The 17543-nt window shown below is 39.1% G+C and overlaps 1 protein-coding gene across 1 annotated transcript in view; it reads left to right on the top strand.

Annotated features, from left to right (window-relative positions):
• Window positions 1-17543, top strand: part of LOC127621145 (prickle planar cell polarity protein 3-like) — a 77289-nt gene that overhangs the window by 30032 nt on the left and 29714 nt on the right. Inside the window, exon 3 of the mRNA XM_052094633.1 lies at window positions 16913-17096. Within this exon, the coding sequence (XP_051950593.1) occupies window positions 16913-17096 (184 nt within the window). The remainder of the gene's footprint in view (window positions 1-16912; window positions 17097-17543) is intronic.

The following is a 17543-nucleotide window of genomic DNA, read 5'->3' as shown; positions in this document are numbered from 1 at the left end:
GAGAGAGAGAGAGAGAGAGAGAGAGAGAGAGAGAGGACTGTCATTTGATTCAGCACAGGCAGGTATGACGTTTTGTTCACTACGAGGTCAATGCTTGGGTAAAGAATTCAACATTAAAACTCTTAAAAATCATGTTTGGAAAATGGACTTAGACATTGGTAGCATCATGACTACTGTGTGATCTATGGTAATACACACTTATTACTGGGTACTCAGGGTCCAGTTACTTAGAATATGATCTTATCGTACCCATTTGTAAGGTGTTAGTGTGTTTGTTTTCTGACAGGAAGATTATGGTGATGGCATGATGATAATGGTGATATAATGATGTTAGTTTGTATATAGCAGTATGTGTGTGTATATATATATATATATATATATTAGTACTGTGCAAAAGATTTAGGCATTTGTGAAAAATTTTGCATAGTAAGTATGTCTTCAAAAATAATGACATAAATAGTTTTCATTTAACACATGTCATACAAAGTCCATTAAACATAAAAATTTAAATCAATATTCGGTGTGACCACCTTTGCATTTAAAATGGCACCAATTCTTCTAGGTACACCATGACACAGTTTTTCTTGGTTGTTGGCAGATAGGATGTTCCAAACTTCTTTGAGAATCTATTTTGGCTGTCTCAATTGCTTTTGTCTCTTTATGTAATCTCAGACTAACATGATGTTCAGTGGGGGGCTTTGTGGGGGACATGACATCTGTTGCAGGGCTCCCTGTTCTTCTGTTCTAATATTTTCTATTAGCAAAAGTAATGTTTGGGAGTCTAACATTTATATTTCCTATTGACACACTGAAGCTGAAGATATAAATAACCATCTTAAGACAAATACTTCTGTGAAACATCTAGACTTTTGCACAGTAAAGTGCATGTATATATACCCTATTCTCAAATTATTTAATATAACAAATAAAATAAAAATCAATTTTTTCTCCCAATTTGGAATTCCCAATGTGCTCTCTGCGGCATCCACGCACAACTCGCCAGGCGCCCCCACCGAGAGCGAACCACATTATAGCGTTCACGAGGAGGTTACCCCATGTGACTACCCTCCCTAGCAACCAGGCCAAATTGGTTGTTTAGGAGGCCAGGCTGGAGTCACTCAGCACGCCATGGGATTCAAACTAGCGAACTCCAGGGGTGATAGCCAGTGTCTTTACCACTGAGCTGGCGCAGCTGTGGCTCAAACAAACTGTTTTAATATTTCCTTTTAAAGCTCCACGTAACCAGCAAAGTTTAAACTTGTTTTAGCGCAGCAGTTGATTGATTAGAGAGGGATGGCACTTTGCTTCTGTCCGTGACATATACAAGACTGATGGCGTTTACACCTCAAATGGGAGCTGATCACATGCATTTTTAACCACATTAGTATGTGGTTTTTGTGATCCAACCTCAAAACGTTGACCCCGTTTAGACCTGTATTTTGGGCTGATCACATGTGATCAGATCACCCAAAACTTATTTTAATACCATGTGTAAACGGGGTATAAAAATATCCAAATCATGAGTCATTTGTTCAGTAATTGGATTATAATGGTTTATTTATCATTTTTGGCCATTGGCAGAAGAATGTGCATTTTAGAGCTGTTAAGGGGTTCAAAAGTTATGAAAATCATTGAGTTCTGTTATTTTAAAAAAGGTTGAAAGCCAGTGAATCATGGGATTGGCAGCTGTTTGTGACATGACTATATGCAGCTATACCATCTGCACACGTACAATATCTTAAGGACGCAGCTGGTAGCAGATTGTGTGTGTTGATCTTGGGTCAGGAGTACTAGTGCCAGCAAAGCTTAACCAGCACAGCTGAACCTGTTGACCGGCGCTTATACCCAAGCCTGAACATTTTCAAACCATTTCAGTGCATTTTAGAAGTGCGCTAATCTTTGTTTGTCCTATTCAGGGAACAATAAGACAAAAAGACCCATTTATATAAGCTCTCTTTTCACTCTGAACAGATTTTGAGAGGAAGTGTGTGTAAATGTCCATTTATTATACTGGAAGATTTCTGTGTACAGAAATGGTTTTAAAACTGATAGGTGTAATTTTTTTTTTTATGTTAAAAAGCTTGCATTCCAGCTTAATATACAAAGACAACTGTAAGTAAACCATTAGTAGGTTGATTTACCACAAAAGTGTAAACACTGTGGTGCTATCAAATTATTCTTCTGTTTGTTTTGGTCAAAAGCAGAATTTCAGCTATCAAGCTAGTGTGAGCCAAGGCTATAAACTGGTTAGCCGGGCCAATAGCCTGCGACCTCAAGCTGCAAAAGCAAAATTGATTTGCATTCCCACCATCGGGCCAATAGCCCCATAGCGCTGCCCTAAAACCCACCCTTAATACAGTGCCCTGGTGCCAACGTCACACACCCCACCCATTTTGCAAGCAAGAGGGAAGTTCATGCTGAGGTGTCAGACTATGAAGAGTAGCTAGCCCTTGAAATGAACAATGTGGAGACTAAAACTGTCGTTTGTTTGCTTATTTTGGTCTTTGCTTGATTGAAAGCGAGATCTGACTCAGCGAAACTGACATTGACACTGCCTCAATCCTCAGTTGACCTTCTTTGGCCCAAGGGTAATCGGCGGGCCAAAGGTGCTTGGCCACTGGCCCCAAGGATGCACGATTATGCCCCGGAAGTGACAGTGGGAAATGAACTGTCCCTAGCACACCCTCATTTGGCACGACAGTGGAAATGCAGCTAATGGCTTGAGTTTGGGGCAGGGCAATTTGTTTGTTTCACCAAAGGAAAAAGGAGGGGGTATTCGAAAGTCTGTTTGAAATCAATGTTTACTTCATAAAATTTCATTTGGTGATGTCAGTGGCACAGAAACTTCAAGCTGCACATTCAGATATGGCAATTTATCACTGAGAAACTGACATACTTTTATTTAAATCCAGCAGTCTGACTTTGTTTCGAATTTTGCTTGATAATAAAAGGAGTATAAAACAGTTGTTATTCAGTTTTCCATGACCATTTTCCACCCTCTCTCTGACCCTTAGAAATCAATTGGCTGTTTTTGCTACTGTAACTTCTAAATTCATTTAGTGAATTCAAACTTGAATCAAATTAAAATATAACAATACATTTTCAACATATTATTGTATTGTATTTATCAAATTATGTGCTTATATACAGAAACTCATAGCACAATCCAAAGTATGGCATTGGAGTTATATTACAAGGTATTTGTGCTCAGACATAGTGCTTGATACTCATGGTGGTGTTTTCCCTGTATGAGCCAATGAGGAGCTTTAAAAGGTGCGTGCAGCCGGCTTTGGCACAACACGGTCTCCACACATTCACTAGTGCTCTACTCACATGTCAATGAAAACTATATATTTATCTCCTTAAACTGCAGCTTTTGCAGTTAAATAATCTGACTGGGACACATAACATGATTACAATTTGTGCGCTGAGTTTACGTAATGACATTCGTACATCAGGTGGTATCTGTTTTTGGGATCTGAGCATTTTTACGAGCACAAGTATGAGTAAATGAGTCTGGTATGGTATCGGCACATCCCTACTTTATGTAAATGAAGTCCGTTAGAATTGGGTCATGTCATGTGAAAATGAGCAACAGCACATACTTAAGCAGTAGAGTGGTACGTCCGATGGACGACATGATACATTCTAAAATTAAAAACCATTGTTTTCTATAAATGGATGCAGACTTGCTACAATTCCGGAGGCTGCTAAAAATTCTCCTGCCCCACAGAATGCCACTCACATAGTTTTCCATTTAATTTGACCCAAATCGCCATTAAATTGCATATTTTATTTACTTTAGCAATGTCTAAGGGTGTGTTCACACTTGTAGTTCGGTTCTCTTGGTCCAGACCAAAAAAAGAAAATGATACATTTAGTCCTGGTTCACTTAGTGTTCACACTGACATTTTTAACACCATCCTAACGATACAAAACCAAAGGCATCAGGAAAAAGTCACAACCTGCTTGGACAGCTTTTATAATTTTATGGTATATTTTTTGACGGAACTTGATGATCATCCAAAACAATGGTGGCTGCTGGGCAAAGTCATTATATTTATATATGTACTGTATATGGTGGTATTTTTGCCAGCTGAGAACAAACGAAGAGCTTATAAAATGTTTAAAGGAGTTAAAACAGTGCCAGGAATTCCTCAGTTTCACACACAACAAAGATATGCTGCAAGGACAGATGATGGTGGTTCCGATGCCTGTACCAAACTATAATGGGCAACATAGCTCCTATGATGAGAAAAACCAGGTATGCTTGAGGTCAGTATTAGGCAAATAACTTCCTGTTTTTGGTCCGTTTAGACGTCTTTGGTCCAAGTTGCATTCATATATCAAACGAACCGCACCAGAGTTCCGCACCACTTTTCAGGCAGTCTTGGTCCGCTTGTGTGGTGCACACCAAGGATCGGGTGACGGCGTTCACACTTGTTCAAATGAAATGCACTAACAGAACAATCGCACCAGAGTTCGTTTTAATCACCCTAAAAGGTACATTGTGTATATGCAGTGGTGTAGATTCCGGGGGGATAAGGGGGAGCAATATAAAAATGATGGAATGAGGACAGGTGGAAGAAGAGAATAAAATCAGGGGGAAAGCAGTTTTTGTTTTTCCTCTTTTCCTGTGTATGTCCATGCTACCTTTTTACCACTCAAGCCTAATCTGAGGTGTTTGCTATAGAAAACCACATACAAACTCACTGATATAGAGATGTTTTTCTTTCTAAATGCTCTTGTCTCTTTTACACTGCTATCTGTTGTGCTATTAAACAATGTTAATAGCTCATACTGTCAGAATTTAAGAGAAAAGTAGAGCTCATCACACACAATAATGTTCCTGTTTCACACCACGTGGACGTGAAGACCACATTTTGACCTCATTTTCAGAATAATAAAGATTCAGAGCTGACCACTGGTGCCATGTCATCTCTGCCCAACCCAATGACCAGCTCTTCAAATAATGACACATGACACTCTCTCTCATCGGTTTATCACTGGGCTCATTTAGAGTAGGATGTTTATTTTGTTGTGGGTCAAAGACAGAGGATTAGTTCTTTGGAAAAGTGTCGCACCTGGCTGTTTTCTGGCTCATTGTGGAACCGTATTTAGTATGTATTTGGTTATTTATTTTACTTTGAACTTTGGAGGATACAATTAAGTTAATATTCTTTGTTCAAGCAATAAAAAGGCTGTACTATATTGTGAAAATACACAACATTTACATTTATCTATGATTGGGGAGGTTAATGTTATTAAAATGAATTGTATTCCAAAATTTAACTACCTGCTACAGTCTCTCTTTTAGGATGTCCCTCTCTCTTATTTCAAGCAATTTGATAGCATAATAAAGTCCTTCATTTGGAATGGTAAGCATCCTAGATTATATTTGATTAAGTTACATAGGCCGATTGACAGGTGGGCTAGGACTACCCAAGATTTTTTTATTATTATTATGCAGTTGTTCTCAGACATTTGGCTCATTGGTTGCTTACACCTGAGAGAGCCCCTCACTGGTTTTGTATTGTACAGGAAGATCTTGCCTCCGCAAAGTCTTTCTATCAAACCTTTTGGAGACTTTACACCCCGTTATCTTGCATATGCACTCGGTATGGACAAGTGTCCCGAGTGTTTAATTCAGATATTTATTAAATGTTGCCTCAAGCATATGGCTGAACCCTAAATTATGTTTTAATAAATCCCATTGCTGCTGGTCAGAGCAGATTGTGAGGGGGGTTACTACACTCTGTGACCTGTATGAGAGTGGAGTGTTGAGATCTTTTGAAAAGTTCAGCATTTTGCGATTCCCTGATTTCAGTTCTATAGGTATTTACAGCTGTGCCACCTGCTCTGTATTGTTTTTGGGAGTAGCACACACATGAGGCATCAGTGTATTACTCTCTGCCAATTCAGAATCTGGGGGATGGAGCTTCAGCTTCCCTCAAGAGATTATGGGAGAAAGATTAAAATTTGTAGAAAATAACACAACAGAGAAAAACACAACACATACACACCAAATCAACATTTAACTTTTAACCCTCACTAATATCTTATCCCTCCCCAAACACCAGCCCCACCCAAACCCAAAGAACACCACTGTGGTCACATAAAATAATACACACACAAATATATATATATATATATATATATATATATATATATATATATATATATATATATATATATATATTTCAGCTTCCTACGAGAGATGTGTTTCTTGAAGAAACATTATCACATTTCTTATGCTTAAGAAAAGAAATAACCTTACCTTCCTTTTTATGGGGTGCCCCAACCCATTCACATGGAGAAAGGTAACCCACCCATTTTATCATTTTATATTTTTATATAATAATAAAAAAGAACTGTGTCAAAAACAAGACTATACAGACCACATTCCAACATTAGTGCAACAATCAAACCCTTTACTTTTGTAAAGTATGTTCAGTTTTTTTTTTTTTTTTAAAGTATCCATTCAGTTTCCTCAGACAGACAAACAAGTGTTTAGTGAGCCGGCAGTTTATGAGTGCCACAGATGACGTAATCATTCCAATGTCCTGCAAAAATGCTCCACAAAACAAACTCCAGCCAACAGGATGCATTAGCACAAAGGACGAACAGATTCATCCACAACTGTCCGGAAGCAGTGTTATTCAACAAAACAAACACTAGGCAGAACCAGCACAAAATGCATAAAAGAATACACATGACTTATTCAGTCCGTCAACTTTATAAAAGACATTGTTTGTGTGGGCATGTAGATATTTTGCATATATCCTTAGTATCCATTCTCAATCTGGCTGGGAACTTCAGTGTAAAAGCCATCTTCAGTCCATGCAAAAGTTTCTCGAAGGAGTGTTACTCCGCTAGGCTGAACCAACACAAACAGAAACAAAAATGGTGCCCAGATTCCTCAGACAGCCAAGAGTAAGTACAGTGAGTTAATTCACACTGGAGCTAGATGAGAAAGACCAAATGGCTTACTCGCCCAATGTTTCTATGAAGTACAGTGCTTGCTTGGGAGACGTAAATACTTTGCAGCCATCCTTAGTATCTATTCTCAGTTTGGCCGGAAACATCAGTGCAAAAGCGATCTTCCGTTGATGTTAGTGTTTTTTACATTCTTTGAATCGATCGCGTTTCTCTCTTGACGAAAGCTTTCTCGTGATCCTTGCCTCGTGCAACACAAGATCTTTATTGGATGATCTATGAAATTTGGCCAGAATTGATTGGGGCATGTCCCCCTCAGCAGATCTGCAAGCCGGGACTCAGTGAGCTTGCTCGATTTCCAGTTTATGTCTTATGTCGACCAGACACGAGAAGAACTTGTCTAGGAATTTTACCATATCTCTGCCTTCATGCTCAGGAATTCCAACAATCCGTACATTATTTCATTGGCTCCTATTTTCCAAATCTTGCAGTTTTTCCAAAATGCTTTCCACGTCTATTTTGGTCGCTTGCAGATTAGCGGATAATTCCCTTTCCAATGACACTAGATAATCGATCCATTTCTCAACATCTGCCACTCTTGTAACCAATTCAGAGAATTTTGTTTCCATCTCCGTTATCGATCAACGTATTACAGCAAGATCTTCTAATTCAGCAACAATCTTCATCGGCATCACAGACATGTTGCACATTTGACGCTGGATTTCTCCTGCCGCACCATTCAAATAGAGTCCCTGGTTTGCTGGCCCATCAGAGGTTTCATCTTGAGCACTTAAGTGCCTATTAATATCTCCAGAGCCCGAGGATTTTGACTTCTTTGAAATGTTTACCTCAAAGTACACATATGTAGCTGGGTGTATCAAATCTCACCGGATTATAACATGAAAATAATTTTTTAAAAATTGCGCAGAGCTTGCCATCACATTCTGTTCCTCACATTGCATCACATGACCTCCGCCTGCGAATTTTTTGATCACTTCACCCAGTGGTGAAGACTCCATGACCACGTATCTCCTTCCATGAAGTTCCAGAGTTTCGGCACCAATGTGATATGGTAAGAGGTTCCTTCAAATAATGAGAGGTGAGAGGCAGTGAAACGGTCTCTGTCTGGGTTTTATTTTCCCTTTTTCTCACAAAAATAACAGAAAATTGCCTCTTCTGGGCCACTACCACAAACACACAGTTCTTTTAACATAAATGGTGCTTCTCAGTTCACTCTCTTCTCTCTCCTATGGAATTTTTTGGGGTGTTTTAAAGTCTCCCTCTGCCATCACTATAACATGAAGCAGCTGTTAGTCATTATGCCAGCCAGGTGATGATCCCTCACCATTCTCTCTCTCCCACAGACAGACACATGACCACGCTCCCATCCCCAAAGTCCTTTATCATGTCATATTCATTAATTATAGTCAATTTTACTCTGACTAAAATGGCATACACATAATTGTAGTTGACAGAAATAAAATTTTGTTTCACAATAATGTGCAAAATGACAAAAACGTTTATCAGACTCTAACAGACCAAACATTAATCAAATATTAAATATTTTGAAGATATAAACTAATAATTACACAACTTTTGCAAGAATCTGTTCTATTAAAATTTTAAATGATCTCAGCTTATGTTAACATACTGCTGAGGGTAGGAAATACATTAAGAATTCTTATTTTCTTATTACAGTATTTAAGAAAACTGTCAAATGTTCAAGAGTGTAGATTTTTGTTGTATTGTTTGTTTGTGATCTTAATGAAATAGAGAAAATGTGTTGACCTGGCTAGATGCAGTTTGCATGGTCTTTGGTTTCTTATGAAATAAAGCGAGGATTACCTTGTTTGTGATTTGTAGCTGTGTTTGAGGTCAAATTTTGTTTGGAGCATTTTTGTTTGATTGTGTTTTGCTATGTAATGCAGAGAACATGATGACATTGTTACTTTGTAGTTGCTGTGGATGACATTTTAAAGGCATTAATCGATTGTGGTAATGAGAGCTGGTTAATTACATCAGGGTGAGGTGTCAAACCAAAGCAGCAAGACCAGCCAGTCTGCATGCATAAAGATTGAGATACCTCATTCCTATTACTAGCAGATATTATTAAAGAAATAGTTCACCCAGATATAAGTATTCTGTCATCATTTACTATTGTTCCCACCCCGTATTATAGTCTTTCTTCCGTGAAACACAAAAGACATAAGGTGGAATGTCCAAGTTTCTGCTTTCCATACAATGAAAATGGATGTGGACAGGTGCTGTCAAGCTCCTAAAAGCACCACATAAGTGGTTCAAACAACTCATGTGCTATATTAAATGTCTTTTGAAGCCATATAGAAGAGCTTTGTGTGAGAAACAGACTGAAAAATAAAAATCGCAATATTTTTCTAAATAAATTGCAATATAACTTTGTTCAAATCATGCATGTCAATCATGTCGTCAAAAGTCTGACAAGAAAAATACAATTTACTAGACAATGGCACTATTTTTTCCAGTGTCATTGCAACCCTCTATGGATACATTGGGAAAAAATAAGATCTTACTTTTTGGAGAAATGTTCTCTGGTCTGATGAAACAAAAATTTAACTGTTTGGCCGTAATGACCATCGTTATGTTTGGAGGAAAAAGGGTCGTAGAATACCATCCCAACTGTGAAGCATGGGGGTGACAGCATCATGAGGAAGGAAATTTATGTGGATATATTGAAGCAAAACCTCAAGACCAAGAAGTTAAAACTCAGTCACAAATGGGTCTTCCAAATGGACAATGACCCATAGCATACCTCCAAAGTTGTGGCAAAATGGCTTAAAACAACAAAGTCAAGGTATTGGAGTGGCCATCACAAAGCCCTGACCTCAATCCAACAGAAATATGTGGGCAGAACTGAAAAAGCGTGTGCGAGCAAGGAGGCCTACAAACCTGACTCCGTAACAGCAGTTCTTTCTTTAGGAATAGGCCAAAATTCCAGCAACTTATTGTGAGAAGCTTGAGAAGGCTACCCAAAACGTTTGACCCAAGTTAAACAAATTAAAATCAATGCTACCAAATATTAACAAAGTGTATGTAAACTTCTGTCTCACTGGGAATGTGATGAAATAAAAATTGAAATAAATCATTCTCTCTACTATTATTCTGGCGTTTCACATTCTTAAAATAAAGTAGTGATCCTAACTGACCTAAGACAGGGAATGTTTTTAATGATTAAATGTCAGGAATTGTGAGTTTAAATGTATTTGGCTAAGATGTATTTTAATTTCTAACGTCAACTTTTGGTTGAATAGTTAAAGGAAAAGTTCACCCAAAAATTTAAATTCTCTCATTACTCACTTACCCTGATGCTATCCCAGATGTGTATGACTGTCGTTCTTCAGCAGAACACAAATGGACATTTTTAGAAGAAGAACTCTGTCAGGTCCTTAGAATAGAAGTACACCTGTGCCAGCATTTTGACGGTCCAAAAGTAATATTTAGGCAGTATGTAATCCATGCGACTCCAGTTAATCAATGAATGTCTTCTGAAGCAAATCAATATGTTTGTGTAAAAAAATAAATCGATAATTAAAACGTTAACTTTCAAAAAGCGCTTCCTGCCAGCAGCTGAACCAAAGCGTGACGTGAGCATTTCGGTGAGTTCACATGAGAATTCGGAAGCTGCGCTTATTTACAACAGAAGCTTGATGGAGGAATCCTTGGTGATGAGGGAGAAGAGTAGTGGGGAAAGCACACATCCATGGGGCGCACCAGTGCTGATTGTACAGGTGCTGGAAGTGAATTTCCCCAGCCTCTCAAACTGCTGCCTATCTGTCAGAAAGCTGGTGACAGATAGACGTGGGAACGGAGAGCTGGTGTAGTTTAGTCTCACGCTATTCCTGGTCCAAAGGCAACATTTTTTAATTGAAATCAGTTGCATATAAAATTAGTTTTGCTCCAGATGAAGGGACAATATTTTGTGAATTGCAACTTTTTTTCTGTTCCTCAAATAAAGCTATCATATGGCTTCCAAAGACTTAACATATAGTTCATGAGTCGTGTGAAGTAGGGCTGGGTGATATGACATTATATATCTTGGAGACGATATAAAGTGTCAATCGATAGAAATTGTGTTATATTGCGATTTGTAAATATCTATGTGCGCGTGTGTGCATACTTATCAGTGTGCAGGGTTGTAAGTTCATTCCACCACAGTGGAACAGAGAAAGTGAACAATCGCGAAATAGACTTTGAGCCTTTTTGTGATGGGACAACCAGGTGCCACGTGTTCATAGATCGCAGAGAGCAAGTTGGAGCATAAACCTGGAGAACTGAACTAAAGTAAGAGGGTGCGGTTCCATTGGCTGTCCTGAAGGCCAGAGTCAAAGCCTTGAATTTGATGCAGGCAGTTGAAGTGAAGTAGCCAGTGAAGTGAGCTCAAGTGTGGGGTGACATGAGGCCTTTTTGGCTGATTGAAGACCAGATGCGCTGCTGCATTCTGGATCATCTGCAGTGGCTTGATTGTGTTAGCTGGGAGGCCAGCCAACAAAGCATTACAGTAGTCAAGTTTTGAAATAAACAGAGCTTGGACCAGGAGCTGTGCAGCATATTCAGACAAAAAAGGTCTGATTTTCTTGATGTTGTAGGAGGCGAATCTGCAAGACCAGGCGGTTAATGAGATGTGGGAGGTAAAACTAAGATGGTCATCTACCACCACTCCCAGGTTCTGAGCTGTTTTGGTTGGTGTTAGTGTAGTTGAACCAAGATGAATAGTGAGGTTGTGGTCAACAGATGGGTTGGCTGGGAACACAAGGAGTTCTGTCTTGGCAAGGTTGAGCTGAAGGTGGCATTACTTAATCCAAGCCAAAATTTCAGAGAGTCAGGCAGAGATACGAGCTGAGAAAGTAGGGTCATCAGGTTGGAACGACAGGTAGAGCTGCATGTCATCTGCGTAGCAGTCGTAGGAAAATGTGCCTCCTGAGTGATGTTGTGTATATCAAGAAGAGGTGGGGTTCAAGCACTGATCTTTGAGAAACACCCCTCCTCTCCAGGAGACCATGAAATATCTTCCCATGAGGAATGATTCAACCCATCCAAGCACAGTTCTTGTGATGCCCAGGTCAGAGAGGGTGGACAGGAGAATCTAGTTGTTCACTGTGTCGAAAGCAGCAGAAAAGTAAAGGAGGATGAGGATGGATGATTTGGAGTTAGCTCTCGTCAGTTGCAGGGTTTCAGCTACTGACATGATGGCAGTCTTTTTTAAGCCATTCGAATAGGTTGTTCTGTGAGAGAAAAGCAGACAACTGGTTGAATATGACCCTCTCAATAGTTTTAGACAGGAGAGAGACTGGTCTGTACAGTAGTTTTCGATTACTGTGGGGTTATGTGTTGGCTTTTTTGAATAGTGGGGTAACTCGAGCCAGCGAAAGCAAGCAATATTATTATTTATAATATTGGAAAAGTTTCCAGTTGTGGGAGATGTGTTGATAATATGTGGGAGGGTGGGTAATCGATCTTACCCACACTCACACATATTATCAACACTGCTTGCATAAGATGGGAGGGTATAGGGCAAATGGACAGGTGGTAGGATGGTTAGAAAGAAGCACATTGGAGACCTCAGTCTCAGTGGAGGAGAACAGAGGATGGGATTTTGGATGAGAGTGGCTGAGGGTGTTGGGTGTAGAGACATGGCTGCTGATGCTCTCTACTTTGTCAGTTAAAATGTGGCAAACTCATCAGCAGTCAGAGAAGTATTAGGAAGTGGTGAAGGAGGATAGAGAAGAGATGAGAAAGTTGAAAATAGTTTACGTGAATCTGAAGTGTTACTGATATTATTCTGTAATAATCAATTTTAGCATTTGAAACGCTGGCGGAAAAAAGAGGAGTGATTGATACTTGCTCAGGTCAGCAGGGTCTATTGACTTGCGCCACTTTCTTTCACAGCCCTCAGCTCATTTATCTCGATAAAACATTGAGTTTTAACCTTGAAGTGCTGTGGAGGAAGTCAAACATCTCAAACGGCTAAACAGCCAGATATCTTTACCACTATTAATGAGGATAACAAAATTGATCCTGTATCACCACAAGTGTGTGCTGCACCACAGCTTCAACTCAACTTTGACATCCCTCTGCTTCTAACAATGTAATAAGTTGAAGTTGATGATAAGAAACCTGTTGTGAGAGATTGTTATTTTAGTTCTGAATCACCTGCCTGAAATCAGTGGCAGGTGTGCGTGCGTTAGGGTTGCCACCTATGTCTGATAAAAAACCTGGACAAATCAATGACCCGGCCACCGCTTTGCTCACAAGTGAAAATGTCCATTAGACTCAGAAGACACAATTGGTCGTTGTGCAGTAAGATTGTGCATAGTCGTGAATATTTTAAACATCTCAAGTATTCTCACTTATCTTAACTTATAGCTTACCTGGTTGCTTAGATACTGTGCTTGTGCTTGCTTTTGCTTTGCTAAAGAAATAAGTAGAGGGATGACATTAGATTTGCATTTACCATACCTTAGCCACATCTATAGCCACTTTTATTTAGTATGTCTCAATCAGACATTGGAATAACAAAATCATACATAAATGGGCCTTAGCTTACCTAGTCTTCCATCTATACTTGGCGTTTCCCTTTGCTGCAGCTATCAGTGGTTTCTGTTCTTCAATGAATGTCTTGAATTCAGTGCATGACAATTTGAAATTCAATCTGACCTGAAGCTCAGACTTCACCATTGCAACTAACAGTCTGTTTCTTTTATCGGACCAAACATCCTCCATATGACTGAACACTCTTTCTGCATAGGCATTACTGACTGGTATGGAAAAACAAAAGCAACTACTTTCAACAGCTCAGTGGATTCAGTTGCCTTGCTAAAAAATTATTTGTTTTAGCATGGTCATCCAAAGCAGTTTTGCCTTCATGTTTAACCAGAATTTTAACTGAGCATACGGAGCAGGTAGCATAAAGTGGGTCGCCTGGTGTTGGCTTTAGCCATGTGGAGTAATTGTCATTTTTCAACCAGTCATTATTAAAGTATGTCGAATGTTTCATTTTCTTTTTTACTGGCCTGTCCGTCTTTGTGAACACACTGTCATCTTCGTCTGCCGTCTCGCCACCCATGTTAACGCTAACGAACGACGTTGACGTACAATCTTCTTCACACTGCTTCTCAAATTGCCGCCTGTAGTAACTGGCTAGCTGCCAAGAAGACAGACGCGCTAGATGACGTAGCCTACGTCACGTCACACGTTCCAGAGCCAATGATAGCGGATTCTACACACAAGAGACACGGACCACTCTGTGCACAACGCATAGGCTATTTCAAGTGGAGAGAAAATAGATAGTTGAATATACATATTCACGTAGCCTTTCGAAAACCGGGACATTTAGTGTCCCGGGAGAGTGGATAAATTTCCCGGGACAGGTTATTAAAAAGAAGGACAATCCCGGTAAAACCGGGACAGGTGGCAACACTAGCGTGCGTTTATGCAATAATAGTCTTTGTCAGCGAGTGTTTAGGAATGTTGTGATATCATGGTTTGACTTTAGTCAACATTGAAAAATGACAATAATAATCATAGTATGATAATGATGATAATGTCTTTGCATAAGTGCTAAATGTTTTTTCTTTATGCCTTTTTTGTTTTTTTTTCTTCACCTTCCTGATGTCTTTTTTGTTCTCTTACTGAACCTTTTTTTTGCACTGAATTATGATTAGTGAGATCTCATCAGTGAGCAAAAGATGTGCACCAAACACAATTACAGGGTCAAGCAATGATTGGATATCACTGATTATGATTACAAGAAAAGTGGTATAAAAAAACTTAACTATAATTGCCTATTACAAAACAATTCTTTATAACTTTAGACCAAAAGGTTGAGCTGTCACCTTATTTGTTTAGTACAGTCTGGTGACAATGGCGTTTTATGTCAATATGGCAAAGCGTTGCCGAGATACAGCCTCAGATGCTTTTTGGTGTCTTGCTATCATCTTGCTGGTGTATTGAAATGCTTTTGATAAAATTGTGTCATGAGTGTCCCTAGATGATTCATGTAAAAAAGTAGGCTTTACTGGAAATTCAAAATAGCGGACAGAATGTATGAGGGACCATGGAAAATTGGGTATCCGCATATTCGGCATGACCCAAGGAATCTAAGCAGAACAGTGACAGGACAATAGACCAAACAAGTCAAACGTTATAAGCATTCTTAAACATTTCATTATATCTGTTGACCACAAGGTGGCCCTGGCCCCAAACTGTATAGGTACCCTCAGGGCATGGTGCTGATTATGACATATTCCAAGTTTCGTGTCAATCGAAGATGCATCCTCACGTACGTTTTGGCATGCTCGCCATGTAATTTGTCTTACGGTCTAGGAGGACTTAAATATTTAAGATGGCAGAAAATCTAGTCGAGCGGAAATTGAAACCATGGTATGCCTTCGACTCGGCATGAGCCACGGAAGCCCTACTTAGAAGGCTAATCCATTAGCTTTCTAACTGAAAATACAAAGATGTGACTATTTGTAGCTTTGAATTATGTTATATAATTTTAAAAGTCATTAAATGGCATAATTGGTTAGTATACATAGATCAGAGAGCTATATTCCATCGTGTCAGAATATTATAATTTTTAATCAGGCACGAATAGAATTTATTAACTACATATTAGGCTAATTCAAGTATATGTATCTTTTGGCAGTCCGATCAAATAATAAGTCAAGAAAGTGTTTAATATTGCAGTTGATATTGCTTCCAATTTTTTCATCATACTGTAAATGAAAGGTCAAGTTGTTTTTTTTATTGTAGGAAACTGTATTCGACGCAGTGTACTGGTTGTATACTGTACATTCTGGAAAATGTCAATCTGGGTATTCCATACATGCAGAAAACGTGCATTAAATGATGTATTTTCTTGGTTAAGACTACATAGCTATGTACTAGGATTCTAATTAGGCACTGAATAGAATAAGCCCAGCCAAAATACGTATATGGCAAATGGAATCGTTTAGGGGATCAAGGGGTGGTAGGATTTGACAGGGTGGTAGCATTTGCCGTAATACCTAGCGGCTTTCTTTTCTAGCTGTAACCTCTGCACTTTTGTCTTTCTATTTAGATTAGGAATCTCTGTCTGTAATGAGCCCTGTATCTAAAGCAGAGGAGATTTAATCATTCAGTATTAACTTGCAGGATAAACATAGCCCAGTCGGTAATGAATCCAGTAATGGAGGCTGGTCACCATAATTAATTGAGTTTCACATTGGCCAGTGACTTGTTTACAACTTAAAGCTTAAATTTGTAATTTCTGCAGCACTAGCACCACCAAACGGAATTGCAAAAATAAACATTGTTTTCAAAAGAGCTTTCCGATCAATTCTCATGTGCCACTGATCAAATAAACAGATGGTCCTGCCCCCACTCACGCAATTGGTCAAGTCAAGTCAGATTTTGTATAGAGCTAGACAGGTCACTCAAAACAAACAAGAATTTTCATAGGGCCACAGAGACTCGGTGTTCACAGATTTTGAGAAAATGTTATTAAATGACTTACAGATGTCATTGCATATTTAGCTGGGATAAGAGAAAGTATTAAAACACCACACTGTCCTCTCCAGATGGTAAAAAATAAAAATGTACAATTCTGTCATATCCTACTCACTCTAAAATATACTTGGGTTTTGACACGACAGCTTAGCGTTTTCAAAGACGCGCTGTTAGAGAAATCAGGCTGCCCGTGTTCAGTGGTCAAGCTCTCTACTGATGATAAAATTTGCATCACATGACTGTGTCCTGTTCACGTTTCACCGAAGTATACTTTGGGCTCATTGTATCTTGAAATTATAATTTTTTTCTTTCCGAGTGGAACAATTTTATTTGTTTAATATTTCTATTTTCATTTCACATTTTTTTCATCCAAATCACTTTAGTTACAGCCTGAATTGTGATTTGAGTCACTATGTTCAGTCAACACCTTTGTGCTGACCTGTTTCCACAGGAAGATCTGTGTGCACTGTAAGTGTGTGCGGGAAGAGCATGTGGTGCGCTCGGTGCCCGGCCAGATGGAGAGAATGATGATGAAGCTGGTGTCTGACTTTCAAAGGCACTCCATATCCGACGATGACTCAGGCTGTGCCTCGGAAGAATACGCATGGGTACCTCCCGGACTCAAGCCTGAACAGGTGAGGGAGGCAGTTTTCAGGAGTTTTACCTTCCACAGTTTGAGAATGACAAAAATGTACTCTGACCTTTTGTGTAAATATGTTTGTGGGATCAGTGATTGGCGCATGTGATCTGAATAAACCAATCACAGCCACTCTCTCACACTGTCTCACTCAGGCAGAGCGGCTTGTGTGTATGAATGCATTCATAAATCAAGCCCTGACTAGTGAAGCAGATTTTTGTATAATTAGGCACTACTTTCACATTTGTTGTTAGTAAGCAGACTAATTCATCCAAAAATGAAACATAATTTCTTTAGTGGAAAAGGATGCATTTTACAGAATGTTTAAACTGCTTCTAAATGTATCTTAAAAGTAGTCCATATGATTCATGCACTATATTCCAAGTCTTCTGAAGGCATATGATGGCTTTGTGTGAGGATCAATCTGACATTGAAGTTATTATTT

This window comes from Xyrauchen texanus, chromosome 27 (assembly GCF_025860055.1).
Source record: "Xyrauchen texanus isolate HMW12.3.18 chromosome 27, RBS_HiC_50CHRs, whole genome shotgun sequence".
Classification (NCBI taxonomy): Eukaryota; Metazoa; Chordata; class Actinopteri; order Cypriniformes; family Catostomidae; genus Xyrauchen; species Xyrauchen texanus.
The sequence above is the reverse complement of the archived record's forward strand: the minus strand, read 5'-3'. Positions and strand labels throughout refer to the sequence as shown.